General features: G+C 34.8%; 1 protein-coding gene and 1 pseudogene across 5 annotated transcripts in view; both read left to right on the forward strand.

Moving 5' to 3' along the window:
- Positions 1–20,896, forward strand: part of KIF2A (kinesin family member 2A) — a 70,443-nt gene that overhangs the window by 32,777 nt on the left and 16,770 nt on the right. For 3 of the 5 annotated variants that reach the window (XM_067730776.1, XM_067730774.1, XM_067730777.1), the window contains 14 exons: positions 1,643–1,737; positions 2,244–2,363; positions 9,878–9,932; positions 10,917–11,039; positions 11,603–11,703; positions 13,461–13,556; positions 15,262–15,316; positions 15,708–15,870; positions 17,967–18,057; positions 18,157–18,220; positions 18,803–18,894; positions 19,259–19,401; positions 19,705–19,909; positions 20,651–20,761. In XM_067730776.1, the coding sequence (XP_067586877.1) occupies positions 1,660–1,737; positions 2,244–2,363; positions 9,878–9,932; positions 10,917–11,039; positions 11,603–11,703; positions 13,461–13,556; positions 15,262–15,316; positions 15,708–15,870; positions 17,967–18,057; positions 18,157–18,220; positions 18,803–18,894; positions 19,259–19,401; positions 19,705–19,909; positions 20,651–20,761 (1,497 nt within the window). In that variant the 5' untranslated portion in view covers positions 1,643–1,659. The remainder of the gene's footprint in view (positions 1–1,642; positions 1,738–2,243; positions 2,364–9,877; positions 9,933–10,916; positions 11,040–11,602; positions 11,704–13,460; positions 13,557–15,261; positions 15,317–15,707; positions 15,871–17,966; positions 18,058–18,156; positions 18,221–18,802; positions 18,895–19,258; positions 19,402–19,704; positions 19,910–20,650; positions 20,762–20,896) is intronic. The other 2 variants (XM_067730775.1, XM_067730778.1) reach the window with 1 other exon arrangement.
- LOC137221326 (poly(A) polymerase alpha-like) lies at positions 4,945–8,226 on the forward strand (annotated as a pseudogene).

Genomic DNA, 20,896 nt, shown 5'->3' on the forward strand with positions numbered 1-20,896 from the left:
ATGTTGATCTGTCATGGAAAGGTTGCCAGTACATATTTTAGCTTTTAAAAAAGCACCAGGGCTTCCCTGGTGGCACTGTGGTTAAGAATCTGCCTGCCAATGCAGGGGACATGGGTTCGATCCCTGGTCTGGGAAGATCCCACATGCTGCAGAGCAACTAAGCCCGTGCACCACACCTACTGAGCCTGCACTCTAGAGCCCACGAGCCACAACTACTGAGCCCATGCACCACAACTACTGAAGCTCGCATGCCTAGAGCCCGTGCAAGAGAAGCCACTGCAGTGAGAAGCCCGTGCACCGCAATGAAGAGTAGCCCCCGCTCACTGCAACTAGAGAAAGCCCACATGCAGCCACGAAGATCCAACTCAGCCAAAACTAACTAACTAAATAAATAAAATTTATAACAAAACAAACAAAAAACATAAAAAAGTACCAGTATTAAAGCTGAGAGTATGTACTTAAATCTTCAAAGTTTGAATTTTTAACAAGATTATATTTATTTCTTCTTCAAATTTTTATATGAGCCCATATAGAAAAAATATTGATTGACAGTAACTTCATACATAGTAATACTTATAAACTTATTAGTATTCATATTTTCTTTAAAGATACCGTATGCCTTGTTATTACAATAACATTGTTTTATATACTATATATCTGGATTTTAAAAAGATTTTAGAGCTGTAAATTATTCTAAGATAAATTATAGATGCCTCAAAGATTTAATTTAGGAAATACATATGAAAATTCCATATGTTCAGCATTTTATTACATAATATTGAAGATGCAGATATATAACAAATAATTCCCATTCTTACTTGACTAATAATCAAATGGGTGGGTAAGATGAAAACAGATGAAATAAGTGAAAAAATACACATACACACGCAGTACTCATACTCCTGTGTGTGTGTGTGTGTGTGTATATATATATATATATATCTGTTGATCTGTGCGATGACAAGTGCATGACAGCATGTGCAATAGTATTTTTTGCAATGTTTATGATAGTAAAAAAAGTTGCACAAACCTAACTGACCATCAATAGGTATTAAATAAGTTGTGATAAACATAATGGAATATTATGTAAAAATGTAAAATATTTAAATCTATAGTTATTAACAGGTAAGATCCACAGTCTATTAGGAGAGGGAAAACAAGTTTAATACATAATATATAACATCTTCTCTGTATAGATGGTAAATACTGTAGTCGTCAAAGAAAGTAAGGAGTGGAATGGATTTAGAGAACATTTTTAATTAGTATTTCCCAAACTTTTTGGATTCAGATTCCTTTTCTTAATAATTTTAAAACAATTTGATCAATTGTACAGTATATGATAGTGAAATTTAAAAGTATTTGTATCTACATAGTATTAAAAAATTGCTTCGTTAATTTTTGTTCTGTGTTCTTCAGAATCACTGTTGGCTCATAGTGAGTTCCTGGTCTTGACAATTGGCAAATTGATTTATGGTCCCATAGATAAAATTCATTCCCTAATCCTGAGAATCTGTGGAAATCCCTTGTAAGGAAAGTAGTATCATAGTTTTGTAAGTTTGTAAATTATAAAATTGTTTTTGACAGTATTTAGGAATACCATAATTTGTGGCATTTTAAAAGTGTATATTTTATTCTCACTTAGGCCGAATACATCAAGCAATGGTAACATCTTTAAATGAAGATAATGAAAGTGTAACTGTTGAATGGATAGAAAATGGAGATACAAAAGGCAAAGAGGTATGATCACTGGGTTGAATTTTATTTCTAGTCTTATAATCAAGATTCTGAATATGAAACAAAACAGAAAACTGTATAGTTTAATATAGTGCATGTATCCTTTATCATTCTTGAAAAACTTTCAAGTGATTAAAAAATTTCACTGATAAAAAGGTAGATTCGGGGCTTCCATGGTGGCACAGTGGTTGAGAGTCCGCCTGCCAATGCAGGGGACACGGGTTCGTGCCCCGGTCCGGGAAGATCCCACATGCCGCGAAGCGGCTGGGCCTGCGAGCCATGGCCGCTGGGCCTGCGTGTCTGGAGCCTGTGCTCCGCAATGGGAGAGGCCACAACAGTGAGAGGCCTGCGTACCGCAAAAAAAAAAGAAAAAAAAAAAAAAAAAAAAGGTAGATTCCTCCTGCATATCTTATGTGATTGGACATTTATTCTCTGTGTATAAATTTATTTGAAAATGAGAGGTTAATTGTCCAAATTCACTCTCAAAATATATGCATTTTATCAAACAGATTGACCTGGAGAGCATCTTTTCACTTAACCCTGACCTTGTACCAGATGAAGAAATTGAGCCCAGTCCAGAGACACCCCCACCTCCAGCATCCTCAGCCAAAGTAAACAAAATTGTAAAGGTTAGTGATGCAAATTCAGAGCAGGGTGTGTGTGTATTTTGGTTTGAAATGGGACTGTGAAGAGTATGTTTAAGTATTTGTTTGCTTTTTTAGAAAAACCTTAATTCTTTCTGCCATCTACATGCGTGTATATACACACATACTTTCAAGGATCGAACAGTTATCTAATTCACAATTATGACGATCATTAGGTAAGATCCTAGAAATTCCATGCCTGATTAGGATTTTTCCTAAGACTAATTGTTTCTTAGGAGACATGGGTTGAAACCATTTGCTTGCTAATAATATTTGTTGAGTGAATACATATGACTTTGATAAAAAAAAAATGAGTTTCTTATTCATAATAAATTCCCATTTTAATAGTCTTTTGAAATAGTAATTCTGCTATTTACATTTATTAAAAAAATGGGAAATGACAGATTGTAGTGTAACTATTTCTGTATTATCTGTGAAGAATAATTTATCTATAAATTTTAAAACCATGCTATGCCCCCTAACAGTTTTATCTTCACAAAAATAAAAGGCATGTGATTTTTATTATTTTAAAAGATAATTCCTCTTCCTCTCTATTGAAATGTCTCTGTGTTAAAACTTTGTATCAGAATACAACTCTTTAAATCAGATAGTCCCTCGCAGTTGTTAAATGTGCAATTCTTTGTGTTCAAAATTCTTACTTCATGGACTTCCCTGGTGGCACAGTGGTTAAGAATTCGCCTGCCAATGCAGGGGACATGGATTCGAGCCCTGGTCTGCGAAGATCCCACATGCTGCGGGGCAACTAAGCCCTTGCACCACAACTCCTGAGTTTGCGCTCTAGAGCCCGAGAGCCGCAACTACTGAATCCACATGCCACTACTGAAGCCCGCGCACCTAGAGCTTGTGCTCTGAAACAAGAGAAGCCACCGCAATGAGAAGCCCACACACTACAACGAAGGGTAACCCCCACTTGCTGCAACTAGAGAAAGCCCGGGTGCAGCAACAAAGACTCAATGCAGCCAAAAATAAATAAAATAAATTAATCAAAAGTTCTTACTACATTGTTGATTTTATCTTCTACAAAGATTAATATGACATGACTTTAGCCCTATAGGAACTCACTATCTTGCAGGGAAGACATACATAAGCATCCACATATAATATGATATAAACTCAACAATATCAACAAAACATTGTGCTTTTTAAACCATGCATATGACCATAAGACAGATTTTCAATTTATATAAATTCAACATATTGAGAGTCACTGCTTACAGGTCATTAGTTAGTTACCCCTTGTTAGTGGACTGTTTTTCATACTTGGCTTCACAACCTTGAATGATCATCATAGTTTATCCTTCTTGGAATATAATTAGCAACTTTTGGTGTGCATTAGAATCACCTGGAAATTTTTTAGAATATATTGATTCCTAGACCCACTCGCAGAGATTCAGTTTTATTTTATCTAAAGGGTGGCCCTGGGATTTCCCTGGTGGCTCAGTGGTTAAGAATCCACCTGCCAATGCAGGGGACACGGGTTCGAGCCCTGGTCCGGGAAGATCCCACATGCTGCGGAGCAGCTAAGCCCATGCACCACAACTACTGAGCCCATGTGCCACAACTACTGAAGCCCACGTTGCTAGAGCCTATGCTGTACAAGAGAAGCCACCACAATGAGAAGCCCTGCAGCGAAGAGTAGCCCCCACTCTCTGCAGCTAGAGAAAGCCCACCTGTGCACAGCAATGAAGGCCCAATGCAGCCATAAAATAGATAGATAGATAGTTTAAAAAAAAAAAAGGGTGGCCCTAGCATCAATATCCTTTTAGCAGTACCCATCTGATTTGAACGTGCAGTTAGCACTGAGACCCACTGCATTATTTGATATCTTTTTTTTAGGTGAGTAAAATAAAGTCTTGGTAAATAAATAATCGGACCAAAAACTTGCTGCCCTATCTATGCAATGTTGAAGTCTTTGAAAGTCTAATGAAACCTTTTAGTAAAAACCGACAGTGTGCATTTCATAGTATTTTGATGTTTCAGTTTAACAATGGGCTGTAAGTTGTCTAAAACTAGTATTTTGTTATTTACCCCTGACATCCGGAGATGAAGTGTATTACATGATTTTGGCAGGATAGCATGATGATTAAAAAACACACACTTTAATGAAATTACTTAATCCTTCTTTGCTTCACTTTCCTCATCTGTGAAACCAGAATAGCAATAATAATGATGTCACAGGGTTGTTGTGAAGATTAAATGGATTAATACATATAAGGTCCTTAGAACAGTGCCTGGCTCGTTTTCATTCCTGAATATTTTGGGGCAGTGACAGGATACTCATATAAAAAAAACTTGAATATTGATGACATTAGTGATAGTTTATCAGAAGATAATTTTAGTTTTTCGTCATTAATTTTTTCCCTTTTTTTCATTTAGTTTTATATTATTGTATGTCTACCCACTTATGTTTAATTAAAGGAAGCTGAGGCCATGTTAGGATGAAGGGGAAGGAGGAGAAGTGCTTAAACATCCCCCCACCCCCCAGCCCCGCCTCAGTGGATCTTGCCCAGGATGGCAGTGGTTTCAGGGGGGTGGGGTGGGGAGTGACTGGGCGTTGCCACCTCAGGAGACATGCCAGTTCCAGTTACAACGCAGGGATCACCGCAAACACAGCCGCCACAGAAGCACTGTGGCATTACCTCTCCCATCAGCTTAGCAGCCCCCAAGGAGATTGACTCCCTACTTACACAGAAACTGTTTGAGACTCTGAAGCCCTCTAGCGTTTTTGAAGAGGAAGAGGAGCTTTCTTTTTGAAGAGGAAGAGGACTTTAATTTTGGGAAAATTAAATAACCTGGTAAAAGAGTGGATATGAGAAATCAGTGAAAGCAAGACTCTTCCACGATCTGTAGTTGAAAAGGTTGGTGGAAAATTTTTTGCATTTGGATCTTATAGATTAGGAGTACATACAGAAGGTGCCGATATTGTTGCATTGTGTGTTGCACCAAGACATGTTGATCGAAGTGACTTTTTCACCTCATTCTATAAGTTGAAATTACAGGAAGAAGTACAAGATTTAAGAGCTGTTGAAGAGGCACTTGTACCAGTTATCAAACTGTGTTTTGATGGGATGGAGATTGATATTTTGTTTGCAAGATTATCACTGCAGACTATTCCAGAAGACTTGGACTTAAGAGATGACAGTCTGCTTAAAAATTTAGATATAAGATGCATAGGAAGTCTTAACGGTTGCAGGGTAACCGATGAAATTTTGCATCTAGTACCAAACACTGACAACTTCAGGTTAACCCTGAGAGCTATCAAACTGTGGGCCAAATGCCACAACACCTATTTCAATATATTAGGTTTCCTCAGTGGTGTTTCCTGGGCTATGCTAGTAGCAGGAACTTGCCAGCTTTATCCAAATGCAATAGCATCAACTCTTGTACATAAACTTTTCTTGATATTTTCTAAATGGGAATGGCCAAATCCAGTCCTATTGAAACAGCCTGAAGAATGCAGTCTTAATTTGCCTGTATGGGACCCAAGGGTAAATCCCAGTGATAGGTACCATCTTCTGCCTATAATTACACCACCATACCCACAACAGAACTCCACGTACAATGTATGCGTTTCAACACAGATGGTCATGGTTGAGGAATTTAAACAAGGTCTTGCTATCACAGATTAAATATTGCTGAGTAAGGCAGAGTGGTCTAAACTTTTTGAAGCTCCAACTTCTTTCAAAAGAACAAGCATTATATTGTACTTTAGCAAGTGCACCAACTGAAAAACAACGCCTAAAATGGGTGGGCTTGGTGGAATCAAAAATCCAAATCCTGGGTTTCCCTGGTGGCCCAGTGGTTGAGAGTCCACCTGCCGATGCAGGGGACATGGGTTCGTGCCCCGGTCCAGGAAGATCCCACATGCCACGGAGCTGCTAGGCCCGTGAGCCATGGTCGCTGAGCCTGCGCGTCCGGAGCCTGTGCTCTGCAATGGGAGAGGCCACAGCAGTGAGAGGCCCGCGTACCGCAAAAAAAAAAAAAAAAAAATCTGAATCCTTGTTGGAAGTTTGGAGAAGAATGAATTTATTACACTGGCTCATGTGAATCCCCAGTCACTTCCAGCACCCAAAGAAAATCCTGACAAGGAAGAAGTTCGCACAATGTGGGTGATTGGGTTAGTGTTGTAAAAAAACAGAAAACTCTGAAAATCTCAGTGTTGGTCTCACCTACGATATTCAGTCTTTATAGGCAAGCAATAAACAGCAAGATGTTTGAGGTGGACATGAAAATTGCTGCAATGCATGTAAGAAGAAAGCAACTCCATCAACTACTTCCTAATCATGTGCTTCAGAAAAAGAAAAAGTGTTCAACAAAAGGTGTCCGGTTGACACCTCTGAATGACAGCAGGCTCGACTTGTCTGTGGACAGTGATAACAGCATGTCTGTGTCTTCACCTACCAGTGCTATGAAGACCAGTACATTGAACAGTTCTGGCAGTTCTCAGGGCAGAAACAGTCCTGCTCCAGTTGTAACAGCAGCATCTATGACCAACATACAGGCTACTGAAGTTTCTGTGCCACAGGTAAATTCCCGTGAAAGCTCAGGGGGTACATCAAGTGAAAGCATTCCTCAGACTGCCACACAGCCAGCCATTTCTTCACCACCAAAGCCTACGGTCTCCAGAGTTGTTTCTTCAACACGTCTGATAAACCCACCACCAAGACCTTCAGAAAATGCAGCAACAAAGACACCTAATCCTATAGTAGGAGTCAAAAGGACATTCTCAGCTCATAAAGAAGAGAGTCCCAAGAAAACCAAAACAGAAGAGGATGAGACAAGTGAAGATGCTGTCTTGCTTTGAGTGGGCATGATAAAACAGAAACAAAGGAGGAACTTGATACAGAGACAAGTACAACTCAAATCAGAAACCATTCAGATTGGGCTTCCCTGGTGGCGCAGTGCTTAAGAATCTGCCTGCCAATGCAGGGGACACCGATTCGAGCCCTGGTCTGGGAAGATCCCACATGCGCAGAGCAACTAAGCCCGTGCGCCACAACTACTGAGCCTGCGCTGTAGAGCCCACGAGCCGCAACTACTAAAGCCTGTGCACCTAGAGCCCATGCTCCGCAACAAGAGAAGCCACCGCAATGAGAAGCCCATGCACTGCAATGAAGAGTAGCCCCCACTCGCTGCAACTAGAGAAAGCCTGTGCACAACAACAAAGACCCAACGCAGCCAAAAATAAAAAATAAATTTATTAAAAAAAAAAAAAAGGAAACCATTTGGACAGCGGCTTCTCTGTTGGCCTCTCAGAAAACATCCAGTACAGACCTTTCTGATAGGCCTGCTCTCCCTGCAAATCCTATTTCTGTTATCAGGAATTCAATAAAACTGAGACTGAATCGGTAAAAACAACCTCAGGGGCCCATAAACAATATCTGCCAACTCAACCTGTTGTCTTCAAATGCTAAGAAAGGAGAATGGAGGGTACAAGACTAGACATGACTGAAAATGGATTTAGGTTTTTTTTGTGACCTCCCTTACTGGACTAATCAGCACTTGATCGGAAGTCCAGGTTAGTATGTGAAGCCAGGAGTACTGTGATAATTGTGTTAGCAACAGTTGCATTAACTATTTCAAAAAATTACTGCCTTTAAAAAAAAAAACCTCAAGCTGTGTTTGTATTCATAATTGACATGTGGACTGGGTTTATGTTTGCTGCATTGTTTGGAAAATTTGCAATACAAGCTGGCATAAGAATTCCTTATTCTGATGATGCACTTTTATGTATTTTTTTTTATTAGAAGGTAGAACTAATTTTAGATTTTAAGCTTGATAGATTTTCATTTTTTCCTGAAGAATTTCCTTTACCATTAGTTTTCAAATTGGATGCCATTGTGCAGTGGTGTACTGTTGTACTTCAGAGAAAGGATAAGAGTACATCTAGTTCAGTCCCTATGAAGTAGCTGTAACCTTTAAAAATGAAATGTCAACTCTAGGGTATATATTTGACATTGAAAGAATAATTAGGAGATACTTCGTTTTGATGGGGTCATGATTAAGAAATGCTATATTGGTTTTGTTTATAGAATTGTTTAGAGTGCATCCAAATCAGCGATCAGCCAGCGAATATTTTTCTTTGAGCTTGTTAAAGCTCCACATTCTTTTGCCTTCAGTATCTTGTCTTTGAAACAAAGGTTTTGCTCCCTCCCCGTTCTTTTTCTTTTCCCCTTTTTGCTTGTATGCATAAGGTAGGACTTCTTTCATAAAAAACGAAATGCCAGTATTTTCTTAAGCCATGATGTGAAAGCAGTGACCCTGTGGCCACATGGCACAGAACGCTAACTTTTGGTCCCATGGCTGAAATTTTAGGGTGACTAAAAATAATGCCTGTGAAACATGATACCTATCTTGGATGGCCATTTGATCTCTAAATATGAGGAATTTTGTACGCTCCACAAAACTCCTGTCTATAGTAAAGTTGATTTTCAATTTTAAACATGTGGGCAAAAAGGCATTTTCTCCAAGAATTTTAAACAAATTTTGATTTTTAAATGGTTGACTAAAATTTGTCAGTAAATTTTACATGTAGAAACGTTTAAAAATCATTTCTAGCAAGCACTTGACATCTAGTCAGCTCTCTACTCCTTTTTTCATTTTGTTTTATCCTGTCAATAAATAATTCCACATAAGTAAGCAGCAGTGCATTCATCTTTACAGAATATGAGGGATGCCAGATGTTGATAAGCTTAGTTATTCTTTCTTAATCTGGACAAAGCAAACCCAACAGATTTTTCTGATGAGCATGTTTTATGAATCCTCTATTGTGTTCCATTCTATCACACGTACATTTTTCATGTTAAACTGTAATTACTTAAACTCTTCCCCTATCCTTCTAAATTAACTTTCCAAAGTTGGAGTGTAGTCTTTTCCCCCTTAGACTATGCATTAATTGAGGCTTTCTTTTCACCATACTTTGTAATGTCTAGTATACAGTACTTCTACGTCCCATATCTTTGCTCTGCACAGTCACCTTGCCTTTCCTCCTACCACCTAAGAAGAAAAGATGGTCAGACTAACAGGTGAAGTCTACAAGGTGTCTGTGTGTTCTGTGTAGCTTCAGAGTTAGATTGAAATTGCCAGGTACAGACTTAGTCTTGTCATTTGGTTCACACATTGGGGAAAAAGAATTCAGTTTATTAAACATTTCATGTAACCGCACCCAAGTTTTGCCAAGCTGGGAACTTGGACCTTTTCTGTGTAGTGACTTTTTAATTCTAGTTTTCATAACCTGGAGATCAGACTGTTGGTTTCGCATGATGTACGTAGTGTCTCATGACTAGAGTTTGCTTTGTGTTATAGTATCTGTACTTGTATTTTTCAAGAGCTATTTTGTGAGTGGATGATGTATTTCTCCATTGAAACCACAATAAAAAAAAACAGCAAAAAATAAATAAATAAAGGAAGCTGATTATGATAGACATATATATGAGGAGTAAAGAGAGAAAGTAAAATGAACATTTTCTTTTCTATAGAATCGACGGACTGTGGCTTCTATTAAGAATGATCCTCCTCCAAGAGATAATAGAGGTAAAAATTTACCTATTAATTTTGCCTATTGCCCTGACAAGGTAAATCAAAAGTAAATATTACCCTTGATGTTGTTATTCATTTAAACGTTACATGGCTAATTTTAAGGTTGATATCGTCTTGATTTCCCAACACAATAATGTCAGTGATATAAAAAAAATGATTTATAAAGGTATGTGATGAATGTGAAACTCCGTGATATATGCCATTTTGAGGCATCTTATTTACCCAATAATTTTTCAGATTTGAGGAGAGTATTATGAGAAAGAAAGGAATGGGGTAGTAGTTAATTGATTCACAAGGGTAAGTTTAGTCATTGTGATATTTTTACATTATTTTCTGGCTAACAAACTTTCAAAAAATGTCATGGGTAACTTTGAAGACAAGTCGAACAGGTATCAACTGCAGTTAATTTCAGATCTCTCATATGTTTTCAGCTAGGTGATATAAAGCACAGTTAATTTCTTTTCTACTATTCAGCAGTACAGAATGGTCCTTTCTCATAGTGATGTTTCCTCTGTATGTATGGATGCTGAGGCAGGACAGGTGTAGGTATTAGAGGAAAGATTGGAGGTAGAGGGAAAGTCCTGCACTTTCAGCACTATTCTTTGAGTCTTGTGAAAATTTATATTTCTTTGTAAAGTGTGATATTTATATTTAACTTAATACTGCTTTTTCCACTTTTGTAACATCCACAGTGGGAAATTCTCTGTTGAGGATTTGCATATTTGACAAGCAAAGAGTGGGATTTAGAACAAAAGGAGGGTTGCAGGACTTTTATGTTTTTACTTGCTGTATTTCTGAATTGTGTAAGTTTTTCAAAATGAGAATGCGTATAAAATCTGTATTTTGCACACTTACTTTTTAAAAATTACTATTTAAAATCAAGCTTGGCTTGGTTTTTTATAAATTATTCAGATTGAGTTTTATTTATTGAACAGAATTGATTATTACATATATTTTGAAATTTTGTTTCACTTTCAGTGGTTGGTTCTGCACGCGCGCGGCCTAGTCAACTTCCTGAACAGTCTTCCTCTGCACAACAGAATGGTAGTGTTTCAGATATATCTCCAGTTCAAGCTGCAAAAAAGGAATTTGGACCCCCTTGTATGTAAATCATGTATCAAGGATTCAGTCATTTTAGGCATACATGTATTTTCTCTTGGTCAACTTTATAAGTCCCCAAATTACAAACTTAATTGCAGATTTTATTTTTACCATTGTGGAAAAATTTTTTTGTTGTTAGTTTAGTCTGTTAATTGGGTTTTTAAATGTATATTTTGGAGGAAACAATTTATAAATATAAAAATATAACAATGTTTCAGTTGCTTTGAATTTAAAATTATGGCCAGATAATTTTGACAGATGTTATAAAAGAAATGCTTATGCTTTTTGATCCTTTCCAATTCAAAGATCTTTGATTCTAAACCAAGAGATGACATGTATCAATATGTTAGAGTCATTTTTCATGACTCTTATTTGTATATTGTCCTGTTCCTAGCTTTGTTAAAGCAGCTCATAAGTAAAGTTCACATTTGTCATAGGCATGTTTTGTCACTGTGTACCTTATTTTGGTGTGTGTGGTAAAATTTCATACATAAAATTTTTGTGTATAAGTATGGTACTCTAAAAAGAAAACTAGGCTTCTACAGCTCATCTGTTTCTTCCAGCACGTAGAAAATCTAATTGTGTGAAAGAAGTAGAGAAATTGCAAGAAAAACGGGAAAAAAGGAGACTACAACAGCAAGAACTTAGAGAAAAAAGAGCCCAGGTTTGTAACAGAAACATATTTTGTTTATGCACCAACCAAGGATTAGACTGTGTCAGTGAAAGTGATTGGCTTATGAAAAAATAATTGAGGCATTCATTTAAAGATTTCAATATAGTTCCTTAAATTGATATTGAGGAATAATATAAACTCTTGGGGAAATAAGTTATCGTAACAGATTTTTTACTACATAAACTTTTCAAGTTTTAGTGGGTATGTGTTAGTCTTAAAGCTTGTTCCATTTTGAATAGTAAGCCATTGTGTTACAGAACTCTAATGGATGTATAACATTGAGAATAATAGGATTTTGGCTTTTTAAAAGGACTAAAAATACATTCAGAAAAACATCAAGTTAAGGTATATGGTTATACTATCCATTTTATTGTTTTTCCATGGTTAATAAGTTCAGCATATCACAATGAAAGGGTGGAAATTCGTTGTGTGTTGATTTATACTAGATGTTGAGAGTATCTCTGATGTGCCCCTCTTCTCACATTTCCTTTAGATAGTAGCAAAACTTTACTAGCAATGGAAAAGTTGCTTAGAAGACTGGTCTTTTATCTCTCTACAGGTCTTCACATATTAGAAATTATGCTATTGTACAAATAATTCCTCCATTGTGCTTGCATAGTATCTATTATATTCTCAGAACTTGTTTCCTGTAATACCAGGATTGTTTCCTTATTTAGGAGTATGTTCAAATGCCCTTAATCATAAAGATGTTGTGTTGTGGAATTGTGGAATCAGTATAATACTCAACCTGAATAAATCAACTTATATCTGAAAGTGACCTGAGAATGACCAGTTGGGTTTTGAATAATGCTTGTATCTACTGATACTTAGTACAGATGCCACCTGGTGTTTCCTGTGGGTACTTCATAATACTTTTACATCTCTTTGTGACCTCTTCTTTACATTCTGCTTCTCAGTTGACATAGTTGGTGTTATTTCCCAAAAGGTTAATTGACAGTATGTTACATTAACAGTTTTGAAATTTAGTTGTACTCAAAGCAAGTCTGCATATAGTATATGGGAAAAAGAACCTGACCTAAAATGTTTAACAATTTATACTCATAGCTAGGAGAGGCTGTTAACTGTTGCTATTTGTATCTTAATCTGAATTTTCTCAGTTTTGAAGCAAAATAGTAAATTGCAGTTAGCATGCAGTAGTTTGAATTTTAAAGATTTAAAAAATTATCTTGGCTTTTGATTCCTTTAAATTCTATGTCCTATTGATTTGGGGCTGTATTATACCATGCCTTAGTTTTTTTTAGAGAGTCATTAATAATAGGAAATAAACATAAATGAATCCATAGTTCTACTTTGCTGAAACACTGAATTAGGAATTAGGAAGAAGAATCTGATTAAATGCATTTTTCTAAGAATTTCGGCTTTTCTAGAGTTCTTTATTGATGTTTAGGATGAACACTGTTTTTGTTTTGCTCAGTTTTCTAGGAGAATTAAGGTATACGTATAACATATTTGAAATAGGTCAAAGGTGGTTTTAATAAGGAGTATTTTGTTTGGAGTTAACAGAAGGCATGTAGACTAACAGAATTGTGTTTTTTAATATGAAAGTGATTCCTAGGCATACTATTAATCTTGAACTCTGAAACTATATCACATCTCAGGTTTGAGTTTGGGCTTGGCTGTTATAAATGACGCAACCTATTTAATTTTCAAACCATATATAACATAAACGCAACAAATACTACATTATTGTAATTATAATAAATGATGAATTCTCTGTCTTCTTACAGGATGTTGACGCTACAAACCCAAATTATGAAATTATGTGTATGATCAGAGACTTTAGAGGAAGTTTGGATTATAGACCATTAACAACAGCAGATCCTGTAAGATTCTTTATTAACAGTTGTTCTGGAACTTTTTATGTTGTAAATAAAAACATGTTTGATACCCCCTAAGTTAATACTGCATTTAGTTCTGTAATTTTTTCTCTCTTTATGGGTGCTTCTTCTCCTTCTCTATTTTAAGAAGATCAAGAAACCGTTGGGAATTCCCTGGCGGTCCAGTGGTTAGGGCTCTGCGCTCTTACTGCCAAAGGCCCGGGTTCAGTCGCTGGTCTGGGAACTAAGATCCCACAAGCCACGTGATGCATCCAAAAAAAAGAAAGAAAGAAAGAAAGAAAGAAACCACTCGCACTTACCCTTATTTTCTCATTATTTCCCATAATTTGATACGTTAGACATGCATCTCACAAAGATAATCCACTTCAAAGCAAGCCTCTGTGTCCTTGGTAGGACAGAGCAACAGTCAAGGATGATATCAGAAGACCCACTTTCCTTTCTGACCATCACTTATACTTTTATCTCAATTCCAAGTTTGTTTCCTCTTGGCTTGGGCTGTAGATCCCACCATCATTCCAACTTACTACTAATTTATTTTAAAATAAATGTTACTCTGGCTTTTAACAATAAGTGATGGCTGTTGAGGACTGCTGTAAACTAGAAATCTAGTGCTTGAAGAATGTTCTGTCTTATGCACCTCCTTTCCTATTGAAGAATAGGAATTTATTGAACAGGGAATACTTTTGTGAGTAACTTGTATTTATGAAAAATGATCCATCTGACCTAGTGTATACAGAATGAATTGGGTACACAAAATACATCTGACCTAGTGTATACGGAATGTATTGGGTACACAAAATACATATAATACACCTGTGTTAAGGCAGGTGTATTACATGTGATTTAATAGAGTAGTTCATAACATTTGCATCTCATATATTTTACTCCTTGCTACCCTTTCATTTGTTTAACCTACATCTGAGCTCATACTTTATGACAGTGACTGGAAAACTTTTTCTGAAAAGGGCCTGATATTTTTGGCTTTGAACCATATGGTCTTTGTTACAACTACTCAATTCTGCCTTTGTAGTATGAAAAGCAGCCATAGACAATACATAAATGAATAGGTATGGCTGTTTCAGTAAAACTTTACAAAAGTGGGTAGTGGCTTGGATTAGGCTTTCAGGCCGTACTTTGCCAATTCCTGCTTTATACTAAATATCATTAGAAGGCAAGTATTGGGAACATTAATTTTATGAAAAAATTTAATGTCTAAGAATTGGCATATTATAAAATTGTTCAAATTATTTTGGCCAATAATCTTCTGAGAACTGTGTTTCTTGTCTACAGCTAGTTATCTTTGCCTATAATTTTCCCTATAATCAATCTGAAAGTATGCCACTTGGTAGGAAATTTTACTTTTGTCGTATACAGCACATCTTGACATGAATAAGGTAGTTTCTTAACGTGAACCTATTGCTACTAAGAGTGGTGGTGTCCTCTACAAAGTTATTTCCTAGTGGTTTACCAAATGACAAAATAAGCGAGTTTCCATTATACTTAGAATTTTTGAAATAATTGTGTCTGATGGCTATTAAAATTTCTTCAAGCTAATTTGTTTTTTAAGCTTACTTATCCTATTTATGCTATGCATAAATTTCTAAAACCTCGGGAGGAAATATTACATAATTAACTTTTCAGTGTTTTATATACCATTGATAATCACTGGAAAAAAATATTTTATTTCTAGATTGATGAACATAGGATATGTGTTTGTGTAAGAAAACGACCACTCAATAAAAAAGGTATGCTTATTGAGTTCTAATCAAGGGTTCAGTTTTGTCCTGTTTGCAATTTATTTTGATAATAGCAGAAATCAGATTGGTTTGGAAGAGTTAAATGTAAATCATTTCATTTGTACATAACCATTATACAGATTTCTGTGGTTAGGTCTGTTGATGTGATACTGTTCTAAGAATTTTTGCCATTCCTGGCTTTACAGAAATCTTGATTTTTTTTTTTTTTTTTTACTCTGTTGTTGAAATATTCTGTTTACTTGAATGGCATATTTATGGGATATTTATATTTACAGGACTTACTACTTTTATCGAAATTCTTACTACTTAAAATAATTTTTGTGCATTAATTCAAATACTGTGAAAATTACTGGGTACTGATTTTCATTTATTCTTTTAGAAACTCAAATGAAAGATCTTGATGTAATCACAATCCCTAGTAAAGATGTTGTGATGGTACATGAACCAAAACAAAAAGTAGATTTAACAAGGTACCTAGAAAACCAAACATTTCGTTTTGATTATGCCTTTGATGACTCTGCTCCTAATGAAATGGTTTACAGGTAGGTAAATTTGTTTTAAATCAGAATTTTGTTCTTATACTGTGTGTTTACCACCACCACTGAAACTTATGTTGATCTTGGCATATCTCTCCAGAGGTGTAATATCCTTTTCTTTCCCCCTGAGTTTAAACAAATAAGAATATTTAATAAACATGATCATGAATTTTAACACTTGTTTTCTTTAATGCTCCCCAAATCAGTTTTCATTAATGATTAACTTTATACACTATATAACATACCATATGTATGGATAAGGAATTTCTAGAAAACATTTTCTGTACCTCTAGAGATGGGATGTGGCTATTTTTTACTTTTTGATCTCTGCAGTAGTGAAGAAATTTGAAATAACTGTTATACATCCGTCACTTATTTGTCTGAATCTTTATTTAGCACATATGGCCACTTAAGGAAAAAAAAGTTCTGTAAATCTACTTGCATTTCCCTAGTTTTATCATTTCTAAGCTTTGGAGTAGTTTTAGTACATGAAATTCTTGCATGTTCACATTTTCAACTTACAAACAACTCAAACTTACATGTATTGTGCATTGATATCCCACATTTTTATCCAAATTTAGATTTTTATACATAGTTTGTAAACATTTACTTCTTATTATTTAATAGGTCAGTTTTAGCAGCATTGTTATTTCAGTCTATATTAAATTGTCTTGAGTTACTTGAATGCTATGTTTCATTGCCCTTTTATTTTATAAATTTGACTGGAAAACAGAAAGTTAAAGGGTTAATAAGAATCCTAAGAATTGAAGATGTTATAAATGAGATAAGACCAACTCCACTGGTCTTAAGCCAGTAAACTGGGAGTTCAGCTGTAAAGAAAGAGGACAAAACTAAAGAACATGTGAATGCTAGATAGAGGTATTGTGAAAAATTTGTTTTGAAAGGGAATTATAATTATAAATTGTGTATTTTTTACTTTTTTGAGAACTGAGTCCTGTCCTCCCCCCTCACTCCCTTCTCTGCTTCCATTCCTGTCTCATAAAATATGTCTGTCTGACTTTTGTAATCATTTTCAAGAAATCACTATAAATAAAAGTATGTTTCTGTGTATGTGCTAGATTTAGTAAACATTTTGTGTTTCACCCTGTATTTATGCTTCTTAATTTTACCAGTATTGATTCTCTCCCCTTTCTCTTATCCTTAACTTTTATGGATTGAGAAGTTAGCCTTTTTTTTTCTTTTTTTTTTTGGTCTGATCACTCTTCAGACTCATTTCCAGTTCTTTTTGATTAGAACATTTTTCTGCTCCTTTTGTTCTGTACTTTCTCCAGTTGTGCCTTTAAAAAAAAAATCAATAGAGCTGTATAAAGTGTTCTACATATATTCTTTTGAAGACTGTGTAAAAAGTAGATTTGTTTTCTATCATGCTTTTAGGGCTCTGCTCATTGAAGTATTTTTTTGTCCCTCCCTACCTTTTTATTTTAACTCCAGCAATGATTATACCAATACATAATATTTGGGCATCCTTTTCCTGAATCAAGACTATCAACTCAGAATTCATTGTCTTATAAGCATAATTTATATTTACTTACTCACATTCAAGGAAATTTTACCACTTTTATACTTGTTTAGATAATGTTTTTGTACTTTTTTCCCCTCTAGCTTTTCTGTATTGAGATTACCACTCTTGATTCTGTTTCTGTTGAAACCATTGATACTTTTTTTGGGTTGAGTTGGGGTTTTTAGTTTTGGTTTTGGTTTTCATATCTGTCCTACTTGTCTGGCTGATATTACCATATTTTGTTGTTATTTTTTAAAACTTTCCTACTGTCTTCTATATATTATGTCTTTAGCTCAGTTACTATCATGTTTTTTCCCCTGTCCATTATTATTGTGGCCCTTGTTTATTTCGGAATTATTGCTTGAAAATATGCCTTAAAGAGCTTTAAGCAATCCTAGGACATGGGTATTTAAAATTTTAAATCAGTGGTCAATTGTGGCCTCGCAGTTGATCCCACTGATTTGTTAAAAATCTTGGTATATAAGATTTGCTTATAATAACACTTGATATTAGTTTTATTGTTTATTTGTTTAATTTAAATATTAACTGTATGTTCTGACTGGTACATTTTATTTTTAAGGTTTACAGCTAGACCACTAGTGGAAACTATATTTGAAAGGGGAATGGCTACATGCTTTGCTTATGGGCAGACTGGAAGTGGAAAGACTCATGTAAGTAATTCATTACAGTTACATCCTGGTATGAAGCCAGTTTATTTTCCTTATAGCTTAATTCTAAGACCTAAATTCTATTTTCTTTTTAACATATAGACAATGGGAGGTGACTTTTCAGGAAAGAACCAAGACTGTTCTAAAGGAATTTATGCATTAGCAGGTAACTTCCCTTTTTGCATATTATTTATAATATTCTTCTTGAATATTATTCAGGTGGCTTGGAAATAAGATTTGGAAGTACTGTCCAGAATTTTAAGGGTAACTAATGCTATACTTACTATATATTATGTCAGTTTTAGATTAGCGGACTGTTTTGAAAAGAACTGTGCTTTGGGGGCAAAAATCTTGATTATGTTTGTGTTGTAATCTGGCATATTGTTGGAGCTTAGCGTTTGTTGTTGAATAACTGCTTTGTGAAAAGTTTCCATTTGGTATGATTATGAAAGTAACCTTATTATGACCGCCTATAATTTTATGCTATTTATAAAGATAAGTAGTAGCGTTCTCTTCTTGAATATGAAGGAGAGTGGCCTCTAAACTTTAAATGTAGAAAAACTATTGCTACTATTTTCTTTTGAAAATTAATATCCACTTTAATCTTCATTTTTCTTATTGATACTATCATTCTAGGTAAACATTAGTTGATTAGAATTGCTTTTTAAAAACGGAAAATTTGAATTGCTTTTTTAAAACAATATTTATTGCATCTTAATAAATTTTCTCCATATGCAATTATTGACAGCTCGAGATGTTTTTTTAATGCTAAAGAAGCCAAACTATAAGAAGTTAGAACTTCAAGTGTATGCAACCTTTTTTGAAATTTATAGTGGTAAGGTAAGTGGAAACTTAAAAAAATAATTTTTTGTTTTTTAGTTTTTTAAATTATGGTTAAAAAATGCATAACATAAAATTTACCATTCTAACCATTTTTAAGCATAGAAGTTCAGCAATATTCACATTGTTGGGCAGTCATTGCCACCACATAATTGTTATATGTATTTGGAATATTATGTTAAAGTTCTGTGATGAGATTTTTAAAAATTCCCTTTGAAACTCTTTAACTTCAGTATTGATCATTATTATTCTAATAACATTATTACTAGAATTCTTTGAAATAATTTTCGGACTCTGAATGACTCATTTTTATAGAACTATTCTTTTTTTATTTTTAAAGCTAGCTTTCTTTCTTTTTTTTTAGGTTTTTGACTTGCTAAACAGGAAAACAAAATTAAGAGTGCTCGAAGATGGAAAACAGCAGGTTCAAGTGGTGGGATTACAGGAACGGGAGGTCAAATGTGTTGAAGATGTACTGAAACTCATTGACATAGGCAACAGTTGCAGGTAGCTCTCATTTTAATTAAGAAAGGGAAACAGTTTCATGATTAGTTTTAGATACTTTCAAAAGCAAAGCAAGGATGTTATTCAGCGCATTTTGGACGTAAAATCATTACTCATAAAAACTTTTGAAGTATGCCAGATTAAATTATATTAATCTGGTTATGTTTGTGTTGTTAATTCAAAATGTCTCTTTTGTATTTAAATAATAAAAACTGAATAGTTTTTTCTTTTTTTAATGAAAATATTGTGGTTTGCACATATAAATTGAACTTTTTACATATCAGAATGTTCTTAATTACACTGTAGAACATCCGGTCAAACATCTGCAAATGCACATTCATCTCGGAGCCATGCAGTGTTTCAGATTATTCTTAGAAGGAAAGGAAAACTACATGGCAAATTTTCTCTCATCGATTTGGCTGGAAATGAAAGAGGAGCTGATACTTCCAGTGCAGACAGGCAAACTAGGCTTGAAGGTGCTGAAATTAATAAAAGCCTTTTAGCACTCAAGGTAAATAAAGTGCATTTAATTGTGAAAAGTCTTTTACTTTTGACTTCATTTTTGTTTACTCAGTTACAAAATTATACTATTTGTTTTTTCTAATAAGTAAGAGAGGTATCAAAATTTAGTTGTTTATGTTTGCAGTTACAGATTTATATTGTACCCAGAAATTTTCTTTACACATATTATTTATTCTTTTTAAGGTAGATAAAGATCTGTTAGTCAGCAGGCCAATTCCATTGCTGCTTAGGGAGATTCCAGAGGGCCTTAATCATTAATCAGTCTTTTTTCTTGAAGGAGGGCAAGGAACCATAAAACTGAGCTAAGAAAGTTTCTCAGAAAAATGTGGAATGGCTTTCAAAAAGTTAGGCCACTATTATATATCTTCCTTGACTAGCAAAGCAAAGAAAGCATTCTATTTTTTTCTTTTGTAGTACCACTTTAAAAGTTTAACTTTTTACAGTTATCCTACTGCCTGTTACTTCTAAACACTAATCATAGTCTCCAGAAGAATCTTTTGGAATTAATAAAGTAGTCTTTTGGATTGGGTTTTTTTGTTTTCCAAATTTCATTTTCTTGAATTAGGATTTATGGGAACATTTCTACTATGCTGTAAATCTCTTAATAGAATTTTCAGAGCTGATCAGATCTTAAATGTTAGGGTTATGGTAAGAGATGTTTTAAATATGTTCATTAAGATTACTGTTTATAAGAAGTAAAATCTATGAAATTTGCTTTCTTAATTTTCAGGAGTGCATCAGAGCCTTAGGTAGAAATAAACCTCATACTCCTTTCCGAGCAAGTAAACTCACTCAGGTGTTAAGAGATTCATTCATAGGTGAAAACTCTCGTACCTGCATGGTAAGTTTGTTTGTTTTGTTTTAATCGTAAATGAATAATTATGTAGTATATATGGGAAAATTATAAAATACATTAATGACAGTCATTTAAAGTCTATTGTGAGAGATACAGCGATACTTGGAAATGTGGTCCCTG

The sequence above is a fragment of the Pseudorca crassidens genome, chromosome 3, assembly GCF_039906515.1.
Source record: "Pseudorca crassidens isolate mPseCra1 chromosome 3, mPseCra1.hap1, whole genome shotgun sequence".
In the NCBI taxonomy this organism is placed as follows: Eukaryota; Metazoa; Chordata; class Mammalia; order Artiodactyla; family Delphinidae; genus Pseudorca; species Pseudorca crassidens.